This window comes from Arctopsyche grandis, chromosome 13, assembly GCF_051622035.1.
Source record: "Arctopsyche grandis isolate Sample6627 chromosome 13, ASM5162203v2, whole genome shotgun sequence".
In the NCBI taxonomy this organism is placed as follows: Eukaryota; Metazoa; Arthropoda; class Insecta; order Trichoptera; family Hydropsychidae; genus Arctopsyche; species Arctopsyche grandis.
The window spans coordinates 12,358,051-12,372,798 of record NC_135367.1 but is presented as its reverse complement, the minus strand read 5'-3'; the positions used below and the strand labels follow the sequence as shown (position 1 = coordinate 12,372,798).

At 31.1% G+C, this 14,748-nt stretch overlaps 1 protein-coding gene across 1 annotated transcript in view; it reads left to right on the top strand.

The window, feature by feature from the left end:
* The first annotated feature begins 6,668 nt into the window (after window positions 1-6,668).
* The window catches only part of Sans (SAM_USH1G_HARP domain-containing protein Sans), a 54,388-nt gene continuing 46,308 nt past the window's right edge, over window positions 6,669-14,748 (top strand). The window contains exon 1 of the mRNA XM_077444192.1: window positions 6,669-6,786. Within this exon, the coding sequence (XP_077300318.1) occupies window positions 6,737-6,786 (50 nt within the window). The 5' untranslated portion in view covers window positions 6,669-6,736. The remainder of the gene's footprint in view (window positions 6,787-14,748) is intronic.

Sequence of the window (14,748 nt, the reverse complement as noted above, 5' to 3'; positions counted from 1 at the left end):
CCGCAATACACATACATACATACATACATACATATGTATACATATATGTTTACCAATTCTAGAAATCTGCAACCCGAATACGAAGCTCGCAAATATAATCAGTCCATTACGAACCGATCCACTACGCGGCTAAGCATTCTAATCAAGATGTCGGAACCGAGCTTCAGATTAAATTAAACAACCACTTTGTATAGTAAATACACCGCTAATGATAAACGCAATTACTGCGAGAACAAAATAATTATTGCTGCGAGCGAACTTGCAGTGGCAGTTTTTACACCTGAGGCGAACCGGTTCGCTGAATCGGTCGGCAAAATTTGCAAACATGCAACATTTAAACGGCTCCGGCGACTTCCGATGCTCGCAAACTATAATAAGAACGACGTTTCGGCCCCGATTTGACCGGAATAATATTTTTCCAATTTCGGTCGTTGCCTGTTGGATGGGGTGTATGTGGGTACGGTCGTCAGATGAGAGAGCGGAGGCACCTAATGTGGCAACACCGCGCGTGATGTCTTAATAACTCGACCTGACAGCTAAATTACACTAAATTACAAAACATCTAAATTATTTCTGCCGGCTGCAGCCAAACGCTCCGAGTGCCGCTATAGTCCAACTAGTTTGAGTGGAGTATAGTATAGTCGGACCGATGTGTTTTCCTATGTGTATTTCCCGGGCGATTTTGAAAGAACTTACATACATACGTATGTTTCATTTGAGGATTTTTATGAATTTATATTCGTTTTAATTACCGTATGCTAGCCCTATATGTACATACCTACTGATGTTATAAGAGCTGGCTTGCTTTTTAGTATATATACATAGGTACATATGTATGTATATATGTGAACGTTTTGAATTTACGTCAAATATTATGTAAAAGGACAAAAAACAAGTGCAATTTCAAATCCCTGTACAAACCTAACTGTGTTGAAGAACTGTACAAAGATACAAACATATATTATATTTCTGATACTCGAAGAGAATGTCTTAAAATAAGGTAAGTATATAAATCAGTTTCCGTCCAGTATTTTGCTAACAAAATGGTCACTATTATATTATTAAATGTCTGTATAAATAACAAATTGACAGTAAACATCTGATGTACATTCGCCAGAACAATGCCTGTTGGAAGTAGTACTGGCCATTTGTCAAAATAAAAATTTTGCAAAAATAATATTCATTTGTTTAAATACTGACCATTTAATATAAATACTGACCATTTATTATTCATACTGAACACTTGTATACTGATTGATGGATACTGGCCATTTAATATAAATACTGACCAACTAATATAAATACTGACCTTTCACATTAAAATACTGACAAAAATAAACTGAAATACTTACCAGTAAAATACAAGCCTTAGAACAATAATGGGAACAACAAATAGTCCCATAGTCAAAAAAAATCCCCTATTAAGAGGTCACAATTAATCTGACTGGGTTATAAAATAAAGCTGTAAAAAGTGTAAAAGGTCTATTTATATGTATTATCCAGCTCGGCACAACACTGCACGGGAAAGACTACTTCTATTCATACTATACAGCACCGCTCGTTTTCGGCACGTTCATTCTTATTTCGAACGATTGCAAGGCAAAATCGGCTTACACATACATTACATGGTGCGACGACACGGCGTAATATTGCTTGCGTTTTACCGTCGAGTAAATGTTGTCACAATATAAAAATATTCATACGGGCATGAAAATCACTTGTTAATACGGGTGCACTCGCCATTATGACGTCACGTCATGCGTGAATATATCCACTTGATACGTTTCACTGATATTCGATACTGCTGTATAAAAATAATAGATTGTGTAGGTCACTGCTGTGACTATACGCCACGTACATATTACGGAGCATATGAACGTGTCCATATACATATGTATGTAGAAAGTTGTAAATGAACCGTTATGCAGCATCTCCTGGAAAATATAGAGATGTTGATGCTGCAACCCAACTTTTCAGGCAACTAATTGGGTAATTTATCGTAGTTACAATCGTGACGATATCCGTAGGTAGCCGGTCTCGATGTATGTACATATTATATGTATATATTTGTATAATGTTGTTCTTAATTTCCATCGAAAACAATTCCAACAATCACACGAACACTATTCAAATTATGAATTTGACAAACCCACAACCCCAATTACCCTAATGGACCGAAAAAAAACATCCCATTTGAACCATACTATACCGTACGAAGCAGAAACAATTGCTCCGCTGTCATATTTTGATAGGTGAATGTTTTATGACTTATAAACGCTTCATGCATTTGACGAAGCACGAAACTGGTAAAGGGTTCGAATCCCGTATCGAGAAAATTGTACGTACATTCTCATATACCTACATATGTACATTTAAACAACCATTATCATTACGTTTTGCACATCTATGTGTGTATACCAGAATACCACCCCCTGATTATTATATTATTAGATTATAGTTCAGAATCATCAGTACGATAAAATTTTCACTTTACTTGTGAACAGATCTGAAAATCTCGATGACAAAAAACATCAAGTCTCCTAACACGAGAGCGTGACAGCACTAACAAGTGCATGATGGCAATTTGTCATATATTGTATATATTTTTTATTAGATCACTCAAATGATACAGTGTACCTAACAATCGCACGAGTTAACGATTTTCTAACAAGATAAAATGAAAAAGCACATCGGTAGGTAATGTAAAAGTGTGACCCCCCTCCCACACGTACTAAGTGAAACGACTTCATTATACGTAACGATATTTAAATTGATATTTGAACGATACGAATGAATCACCCAGTCACGATTTAATTTTTCGCCTTTTTTATCCATGGGGTTAAGTATTAATAATGAGTGGATTGGTGTTTGTGAGCTTGCGATGGCGATGTTGTTGTGTTTTATTTCGCGAACGCCCTGTAGAGTGGGGTAGGTAATTACTTGTCCCGGGTAACTCTCGGTTGGCGTGCTTTAAAATTTCAATTTTCCTCTGCATTCATCTATGTTTCCTATAATTACTATCTGTTAGTGTAGAACGCCGCTCGATAGCATTTAGTATACTCAACCAATCAGTGAACATATTTTAGGTTTCCTTTAAAAGGTATCATCACGCTTTATGTCACCAAAAAATACGGTAGGTAACTATATATAGCCAACATTCAAAAACTAAAAATTTATCTGTAATTTATTATAAAATACATATATTTTTTGATATTATTTTATAAAGAAAACTTTTTTTTAATTTCTAGCCTAATCTAACTATAAGATAGAAAACTCACATAGAAATTTGCCTTAACGATTGTTTATCAATAACTTGTTTTCAAACAAATAAGGATTTATTTACATATACAATATAATCAGTCGGGCTATCCTTCTTGTGATGGTCACTGTCTTTCAATATTCAAAATATTATTTTAAAAAATGGACAGTACTTGTTCTCATGATTTTCAGTTCGAAGTATGTATGTAAAATGTAAAACATGTATATGTAAAACAAAGATAAGTTTTTTGGACAGTATAATACAATTGGACAAAAGAGTTTTTAAATTTTTATTTATTTAAGAATACTTCGGAAATGTGGCATAACCGATGGACTAAATGGGTTTGTAAATTCAATTAAACTGAATAATAGAAAAATAACAACAACAAAATAAACACAAAATGGGTGAAAATAAACAATGAAAAAGGAAGCCCATTAATTTTAAGTAAATCATCGAGGCTATTTAAAAAAAAAATAGGTTACTAGAAGTTATCTACTATTCCAAATTTTAACCATTTTTTGACTAACATATATTTGAAAAAAAGATTGTCCACTTATTTTGAAGTATGAGAGTATGGCTTCTCAGGAGAGTGTTTTTGTTAAACGGAATTTTAAATTAAAAAGTTAATCGTTGGAAATTTTATTGTAATGGCTATTTATAATTGTATATGGGTACTTCAATTAGACCACCTCTCATTCTTCTCGTCTCCAAAGTGGAAAGATTCATTATTTTCAAGGCATTTTTGTAATTCAAGGTTGAACCATTTCTAAATAATTCAATATACAATTGACAAAAAATTCTCAGAAACGAAGTCTCTCAATGTGTTTGTCGTAGAATCTGTCGTGGCATCTATAGCTACGACAAATGTCATAGTCCGAAACTTTACAAGAGACTTATGTATCTGCCGACAAATCAATGCGCGAATGCCCCAATCATTATCCAGTGAATCTACATACTGCTACATAATATAAAATAATTCATTGAGCGATTAATACGAAACATCTTCCATCATTGTTCGTCGCTAATAACCGTGAGTTTCATTTAAGACTTAGAAATATGTAACGTCAAACGTACATACATACATAAAGGGAGAAATAATTTTAAAAGGCGATACTCGCAGAGCCAATAAAAAGCCGTATTTAAAAACCGACCGAACGTGTGTTATTAGACACAATATTTTTAATTATACACACGCAGAAGAGACAACGAACGAGCGGGTCTCAATTTTGTTTTCGGTCTCGGACTTAAATTAATTGATGCTCGACAATTAACCAGCGTGGAAAAAAAATAATACATCAGTGTAATTTACACCTCTAGAAAGCCCCCGAGGCTGGGAGAGTACAACTAGACAGAGAACAATACTCAAAGCAAAAACAAAACAAAAAAATCGGTAACCAAAAAACACCCATACATCAGGATATTCAGTTATGTACGTCAAAACTTATTATTGGAAATTTATGTGGGAAACAAAGAAAGATGTTCCTGTTGCTGGTAATTTTCATCACGTTTTTAAACGTTTTATTTTGACAACTATAATTAAATTTTAAAATTCAACCTTGAAATTATACGGATACATATTTTGTAATAAATGATTTTTTTTTAATATTATATTCACAAAAAATATTTGTAAATTTTCAATGTAATATGCAACCAAGTTTTATTAGCAGATACAGTCGTCAAACGAAAGAATTAATTTAAAATACAATATTCAATAAACTTTTATAGTTTTTAGACACAAAATAAAACCTAATATAGTTATAATAAACCTAACCGCATTTTTTATACCTATTAAATGAACCCCAAAATTTGTTTTTACCTGGACCAAATTTCTGTTATGCCCGTTTTACTTAACGTTATTATTATTTCTCACGTAATAATATGTTATATTTCATTACGTGGATCCTAAACAAGCGGATCATATTTATTTTTTTGTTTTATTTTTATACACATTCGATATACACATCCAATTTTATAAACATCCAACATAAGTACATATTTTTATTTTTATTTTTGCACTTCCAAAATCTTAAGCTCAAAAGCAATATGTAAATTATATAATCAAAAAAATGAAAACAAATGCTTTCATTCAACCGATTATAACCTATAAAAATTCTATAATTATTTTTTTTAAATAATTATCGTTCGAATATTTCAATCATAGAAATGGTTATTCATTTTTTACGACTGTTCTATATATTATAAAAGATTCTAGAAATGAGAACCACAAATCGAATAAAAAAATAATAAGAACGAGCCGACTCGGATCCCTAAATCAATTATGACAAAACAACCGCCCATTTTCTTTCTATCCTAATTGAGTTTTCTTCTTTCGTGATCGTTTTGAGTGGCATCGTATAAAATAGAAGAAGGCAAAAACGATGTAAAAAAACATCTACGACTGTTTTAAAACTAATTTGTAACACTTGAAAGTAATTCTATTTCGGTGCTTTGAAATAATTTAATAATTTGGTGACATCGGGGATAAGTTTAATGTGAATTTAATGTATTATTTTTTTATACAAATTATAATACTTATTATAAATTGATCTAATACGCAATCGTGCCTAGACAAATAAAATAATAATCGATCGATACAATCGATATTCAAATCACAAAATAAAAAAAAATCAAAACACTAAAAACAGCCACTTCCATTATTTAGTAGATTAAAGGATGCGTACCGAAAAACAGATATCTATTATACAAATATATTGTATAAATAAAGATATATTGTACAAATAAAGAATACGTACTCGAATTAAGAATAAGGACGGTCAAAGGAAAAAGACCAAAAATACAAACTCTACCTTTTACGTACTCGTTTTTAATTATTTATACAAATTAACTCTGAATTCCATACATTTCAATATTCAATTGAAATTTTCTACATTTATACAATTCGAAATATTGATATCAATATGTACATAGATACATACATACATATGCATATATGTATTAATATTACATTTTGACTTTGCTTTGCTTACCAGTAGATGGTTGACTTTCTTCGCAACCAGTTCCATTGTTGATATAAAATTCATCTGTTTTTATTTAATACATGTGCATTTTGTTTTCTTATTTATTTTCAAATTGAATTTAAATAAAAATAAATGTTAATTATTAAAAAAATTAAATATTAGAAATAAGTATTTGTGGGTATAGTATAAAATCTACATATGTGTGAAAGGTGTGCGTGTAAAATTGTACATACTAATTGGAACATTTAAACAGTAGAATACTTAAATGTTGAATAAATATAATACTATTATTTGTGTGATTTTTTCAATAAATATCGGTAAAATTTTTCAATCGGTAAAATATATTCATAACGTCTACTCATTTATGTCCGTTTTCAAATATTTAATTAATTTTAAATATATTTCCAATATTAAATTAATTGTTTATGTGAATATTTTGAAATATTTAAAAATAGAAATTGTTGTTATTTAATTAAATTTTACGCAATTTGAATAGAAGATGGTTTGGAAAAAACGGTTAAATATTCATATGGACAGCACGCATAATTTGTGAGTTTCGCACATTACATTTCTATTTATAATATATTTGTATAATTTACATACTTATTTGTAATCTAATGTTTATGTTTTTTTTTTTGAGCACTCTACAAAGGTAGGGACTTTATTGTCAATTATTTCATAAGCGATGGTTTTAAGTCGTATTATTTTTTTATTTATTTATTAAAATATAGATAACTGAGCAAGCAATAATATTTACCTTCATTTCGTATAACGGAATTAATCGTCACATCTTAAAAACAATTCCATTATAAAGGATTAAATTTTATTTCAATGTACAAATAACAAATGTTAGATATTTTGTGCTATAGAACGGGGTCAGTTTGATTTATCGAATGAATTAATTGAAAATGTCAGTTTTTTTTTTAAATTACACGGTTTAAATTAATCACAGAGTATATTTAAAACAACATCAAGGTCATATATTTTTTTATATATATATATATATATATATATATATATATATATATATATATATATATATATATATATATATATATGTATTTTATTTTTTTTAATTGATTTTGTTCACGAGTATTTGAGTATATATGTATATGATTCATATAAAATATGTATATGAGTATATGATGTATGTAAATACATATGTATGTCGCATACCATTAAATTTTTGTTAAAAATAATTATAAAAAACAATAACCTGTGATTACCTAGATTTTTAAGCGCTTTTGCAATAAAAAATGTATAAAACTATTTTAATAATTATTTTTGCAATTCATATTCATATATATATGCGTATATAATACAGTCATGTATAATATATAATGAGCGTAGATAATACAAGCATGTACATATATCGGAATTTTGTAACAATAATTTTTCACATTTACTTGTTATGAATGATTAATATTTTCAATCACGTATTATTAATATGTATATGTACATATATGTACGTGTTCCTAATACAAAACAGAATAATCAAAAGAACAATAACACTCATCGACCATTTAACGTTAAACGGGCGTCAATTTCCGTGTAATCGTAATGTGGCTGTCGGGACGGTTTATTAGACTCTTGTATTATTATTTTTATTTATACTTTTTTTTAGTTTTTCACCAGTGCAGTGCCGGCTCGCGCTACAGGCTCTTTATTAATTTATGGCTCATGATTGCTTATTAATTAATTCCCGCGGCGGGCCTACGAGCGTGACGTCATTTCCGAGATAGTATCATCACGCCCGGCTCGCGGCCTAAAAGCGGTGATTTATCTCCAGATTTCGATACAATATATTATACATCTATCACACACATTCGTGAGATTTGATTAAAAAGCTCGAGATCTCGAGAAATTGTATCACCATCAGCGTGATTGCAAAAACACACCTCCGAATAAGAGCTAGACTTCGATCAATTTAAAACAGTCAAATTATTTTATTATACATACTTTAAATATTAAATGCATTTTAGATAGCATATATCCATACTAAATATATATCGTAACACAATTTCCTTCCATATTTAAAATAAAATAGTTAAAAAAATATTTAAACGCTTACGTAAATTGACTTAACCGTTCCGTGTTCGCTTAATTGTTTATTATTATTATTTAAATTGGTCCGATAATATAATATGTCCGACATATTGCGGCTGATATACTTTTCGGCTTTGGTATTGATCCAATTTAGATCAAATACCGGGGAGGAAATGGCAAATTAGAAACTGGGTATACCTGCCCGCGTATACTTAATATATGTTTGTACCTATGTATGCTCGAAGCCGACAGGGCGTGACATGTGTCGGCCATAAACACATTATTAAAATACAAAACTTATATAATTTAACGTGGATATATTGTAAATGTGTACCTGCGACTATAGTGGCCTCAAGACAATCTGTTCCGTCTGTTGTATCTATGCTGAATTCGATTTTAAATAAAGTCAGTGGTATTGACGCACAGTGAGCAGTTTATTAATGAGGTTTGGATTTAATTAATACCATGTTCGATTGATGTTTGCAGTTAGTGCGCATACAACGTTTCTCATTCAATTAAGGAATTAATTGATGTTCGTTAATGGTCGGCTGTTAATTATGTAGGATGAGAATGGAGACATTGATAGCCCACGCTTTGTGCACTTGGGTGTTGTGTGGAAGAAGGACACAAGCGACTTTTCAAAAATGGATTATTTAGTGCAGGGGCATTTTATTATGTCCCACAGGTGTTTTGTTTCCCAATCGAACTTTTTTTTAATTTTTCGTCAAACGGAATACTCTTTACCTCAGTCTACTGAGCCACTTTGTACGTAATCAACCAGTTTATGCGCATAAAATCTACAGAGGCTTCCAGTATTTTGCGATCAGGTCAATAATGTAGGATCATTCGAGGTAAATTACATGAAAATAAACTGAAAAAGAAGAACTATAAAACCCATTTTTTATTTTTTTAGAAAATCTAGTTTATTTTTAAAGAAGCTTAGATTACTAAAATTTACTATTCCACATTTTAACCACTCGTTTGAAGAGTCCGAGAGAATAACTAACCTCTTAGTTTATACTCTAATACTTGGATGAATGCTTTTGCTAAACGTTAGAAGGTTGATCATAAGACAATTTTGGTGGTTATTTATAATTTTGTAAACTTTGATTAGATTTCCTTTCATTCTTCCCAAACATAATTTTTTTTTAAAATCTCATATCGGACGAAAAAAAATTAAATTTGTAAGGCATTTTTGAACCCTTTCAATACTTATAATACACTTTTAATTGCTTTTTATTTTTCATATTTTCAGAATCTTATGTTATAAAAGTATCTTCACATACACATGTAAGTATGTTTATAAAGATTACTCATATTTTAGAACAACCATTATTATTCAACGTATTTCCATACTTATCAATAAAATCTGTAACTTATGTTATATACATACATACATATGTACATATATTCGTCCTTAGAATTATTATAGCACAAGACAACAAATCTAGAAATACTATAATACTACTCTTTGTAAATAATTGTCGCAAGTGTCGTCATAAATAACGTGACCTGAAACTCAATTGGGTAAAGAGAATGATTACTTCAACGTTTCTAGACTTCTTTGGCATATCTACATATAACTACAGTCTGTTTCATGCGTTCAGATTTGGCTTATTCACATATATGTATGTATGTACAATGTATTGCAAGTACATATAGGGAGGATTAAAAGGGCGTATCGATGATCATGCACGGTCGAAAAATTAAAACAAAATAAAACAAAGCGTGTATAATATATGTAGTATACAAAAATGCCAAAACGTGTGCGGTTCAGATCCGTATCTGGAGGGGGCTCACACCGAAAATCGTGCCGTCTGAAATGTTATTGAAAACGTGATCGGCTTATCGCTCGCCCGTTATTGTTGCTATAATTGTTATTAACAATGGCACGCCGTGGGAGGGGTTGGACTGAGAGGGGATGGGAGGGGGGGTTTAAATGATATTAAATAACGAAATTAACGAGGCCGAGTGTGAATTATGGCCACGATCGCCATTTGACTGTGAAAAAAACAACAATAAAATAATGCAGCATGTGCGCTTTGCTCGACCTGTGCAATTTCTCGCACGTGTATAGGTGGTTAATACATTTGCTAATATCTGTGATGGTGATGATGATGATGATAATGATAATTGGGAAAGGGTCACGGTGGAAATGCTGCGAAGAATGCGAAAATTCGTGCCAAAATAAACGCACTATACTCATGCACATATGTACATATAATAGATGCGGTATGAATATAGTAGGAACTTTCGGGTATATGTATATTATATAATACATTTATTTAGATTTAATGCAGCGGTATGCGTGCCAAACGTGGCATGACATATAGTGAAGCATCCCACACAGAAAATCTGCTACCGTTTTGATAGCATCATTACGACTATATAAATTAGTGTCTCAGGAACGAAACAATGTGAGTATACATACATCTTGGCGTTAAACAAAACGTTACACAGAGATACACACGTGCGCGTTCAATTAACAAAACGATCAATTATATACATATCTACATACATACATATGTATGTACATATGTATGTACATGTATGTGCCTACATGCTTATACAGCAGGTGGAATGTTGGGAAGGTTCGGTCCTGGAGCGAAGGTCAATTAGATATATTATCAGAGGTGTCCATGTCTGGTTTTGCGGGCCTTGTTCGAACTAGCCTGCGGGCCCACCTTCACAACACCTGGCACGGGATAGACGAGGGGGTGGGGTGAGGAGAGGTAGGGAAGCATCGCATTGAATACGAAAGGTGTTAACCAAAGAAACAGACCGACAAAATTATTATCGTCTCGGGTCCGAGACACGCTCGTATATTTTTATGCGATGGGAACAAATTGATAATTTTACTTTTAATTTCGTACCGCGGCCCACTCTTAAACTGTTCCCATACACGCTCGATACTATTATATTGGAAAAAATTGCTGGGAATTTTTTCAGCACTTGTGTTCAAGTGGTCTGGTGTTGCGTGCGGTGGTAGGTGTTGATCCTAATTAATTTTTGCATTATTTAACTGGTCAATATGTATATTTTGAATTGATACATGTAAGATAGCAATATCACGGAAAAAGTTTCCGACGGTCAAACTCTTTTGTTTTTGATTTATAAATGTTTTTTTTTGTTCATAAATCATATTCACAATATATCTTAGGTCTCTTCTGATAGCTACTTATCCAGTGATCACAGTTTATTACACATATTATTATTTTTTTTATTTATACTACATATTATCTTATTTGAATGTTATTTTAAAAAAAAACTCAAAAACATATTTACAATTAATAATAAAAGATACATATTAAAAGGTTTAAGCTCTGATAGAATCCATTTGCTTAGATCCATTCCAAGTACATACTTTTTATGAAAATATATTCATTCTACATATAAGTAAATATATCTATTAAATATTCATTATTGTTTTTCTCATTCCTGGAATATCCTTTCCAATGCACCAAATCGGAACAATCAATAAAGAAACGTGAACTTTTCTTAAAATACTTCACTATATCTGTGAGTAAAATTCTTTAATTTTATATTGGGTTTATCATTATGAAAAGAGCTTTGCAGAATTGCTCCATATAATCCTATAAATAATAAAATATTTTTCTCTCTGATATTTCTATCATCCATATGTACATATGTATGTATGAATATATTTAAAAAATTTTATTGTTTTGAGAAGCTATTTTAAAAGATTCAATCTTCTTAGATGAAAATTTCAGCTTTTTCAATTTTTGTGAAAATACTAACATTTTTTATACAGCATTTCAATACATGACTAGATATTCATATACTGTGCATATATTCAACCTTTTGTACCTTTTATCATCAGACCATATAACGCTGAAATTCTACACTATGTGCATATGTATACTGTACGCATATTAATACTTCAATTACGAACGTACAAATAGTAGTCTGACTTATCTAAAATTGTCATCTAACGACCGCACCCCCTTTCGGTCGATTCGAATTAAAGAGGAAATTAATATGTAGAGTCGTACAAAAAAACACAAAACAAAAAGCAAAAAAACGAAAGTGAGCAACAATGTGCAATAATTGCACATTGCACCCCCTTCGAATGCGACGACGATGATGACGATCTCCATTATGTTTTATAGTGCGGAAAGTGAGCAACGGAAGCCGAACAAATGACGAAACCAATGATGCGTCATTTTCAATAGTACGGCACGGCGAAAAAGTTCAGGGATCCGTACATATGTACATATGTATATAAAAATAAATTAGCATGGAAGTTTTGTTTCAAGTTCGATACCGCAGTGGCGCATCTGTCGATCGTAATGGATTGCTTGGTAATAAATATAAAATATTAATTTGATATCTCGTACCATCGGGAGTGGGCAAAGGTGTCTGGCCCAACAAATTCGTGGGCAAGAGCCGATCACACGCTCAACAATGAGGGGGGAGGAGCGGCTTATTTATAAACAACCTATAGATTATACAGGTTGGACAAAAACTCGCTGAAGGATACTGAAAAAATATCTGTGAAATTTGCATGATGTGTGTAGTTTTCCATTAGTGCATACATTTTTTCTGGTAGCAATTTTTTGCTTTTGATCTGAATATAATTATATTTAAATTTACATATTTGATTTATTATCTTTATAACCTTTTGCACAGGATTTTACTACTTACAATTATAATTTTATTTTAATCATACATGTCTGTTTCCAACACTTATGTACATATTTTAGAATTGTATAAATCTTACAGTGCTGCAGTTTTATACATATTCTAAAATAGTATAATCGTTCTTCAATTTAAGTAATTTTGATTTGCATACATATGTCTCCATATATATATGTACTTATATGTATACTGACTTAAAAGTGGGTGATCTTTAGGTTTGCTCATTGTCATCATAAGACAAAAAGCAGTGCTTCCTAGTTTAGTTTATTTTTAAAGAATTAAAAGTTAAATTTGAGTGCAGTATTTTGATCAATTTTTCTTTTTTACTTAGAATTGTTTTCAAAGATCTACTACAAATTGTTCAATTCGCTTACGATATGAGTTTGAAATCTCTGAATCTATATTTCGATGGCAGATTTCTTCAGTGTTACTTTCATATCTGAAACCGAACGTGGCTGCACTTTCAGGTGCGATTTTAAGTGAATGAGAACTTTTTAATCTGTAATTGCTACAGTTATGATTATAAATACATTTTAATATATACTTTTCAAGATATGTACATATGCTTGTATTATTTTAATTCAGATGTATTTTTTATAGGAACTTTAAATCCGTGTATTTTTTGATTGATCAAAACGTATATAATAAGTAGAACAACTTACTATATTTACTTAATTAAAACTTTAACTGAAATTTCATACAGCTCCAATATACCTAATATCAAATCTGAAAAATTTTGTTGTAACTGAAATATTTTGCATTTGCACATTGTACTTAAAATTTTCATAAACACCATTTAAAACTATATACTTATTCATGCACGAAATCGATTCTTAATTAAAATTCGTAATAAATATTCTACATAGCTTCCGATATATTTTTTGCACATTGTTATGAATACTTGCACCCTTCGCATACTATTCGCGTGTCATATATATGCAAAACAGACACCTGCCCAACACCGAAACTGTTAAATACTGTCGTTTGAATATATAAACATGCAAAAAAGACACAGGAGATCAATTACAAGATACTAATAAGAACTAATTTAGTACCATTTTTTCACAACACTAATCCGGAATTTATCTAGTAGAAAGACGAAAAAAATAAACACCTATACATAATTTACGACATGATTGAATAATTTTTCAATTATTTACCATACGGCTAGTCGTTTTTTAATCACCCTGTATATAAGCAATAAGGCGATTGTTGTTCTGAGAAAGATGTCCGAACGTTGATAGCGAGTCGGTATGAGAAATTAATATGAACAGCAACCGTCTCAACTCGACCACAATAACAATATTAGATACCTGCACTTAAGTCTTTTTGTAATTAACCATTTTTGTTATTATTGAATACCCGTTTAATAATGTTCGATACACGATGATAATAATAATCGTATTACTATAAACGCGCGTGTTATTAACACCGAGGCTCCCCCTCCCTCTCACTCGCCCGCTCCACCCACCCATCCAATCGATTCGAATTAAGCTTCGAGAGTTAACACTGAAATGCCGCAAATCTATTTTGATAAATATTAATTAGCCCATGCCAGCCGTCGAATGATGAAATTAAAATACGAATTTATTTATTAATTGGTATATTTATAAAATCCACTTCCCGTTGAATTTATTTTATTAGATATAATAAAATTGTGCAAAATCCATTCCCATTTAGGTATTATTCATAATGATTCCAATATTTACATGAATGTTTCAAATTGATTACATTAAACTTAAAAAACGTCTGAAACGATACCTTCAGAGAATTTCTGAACGCCAATGTATGTACATATTATGTACG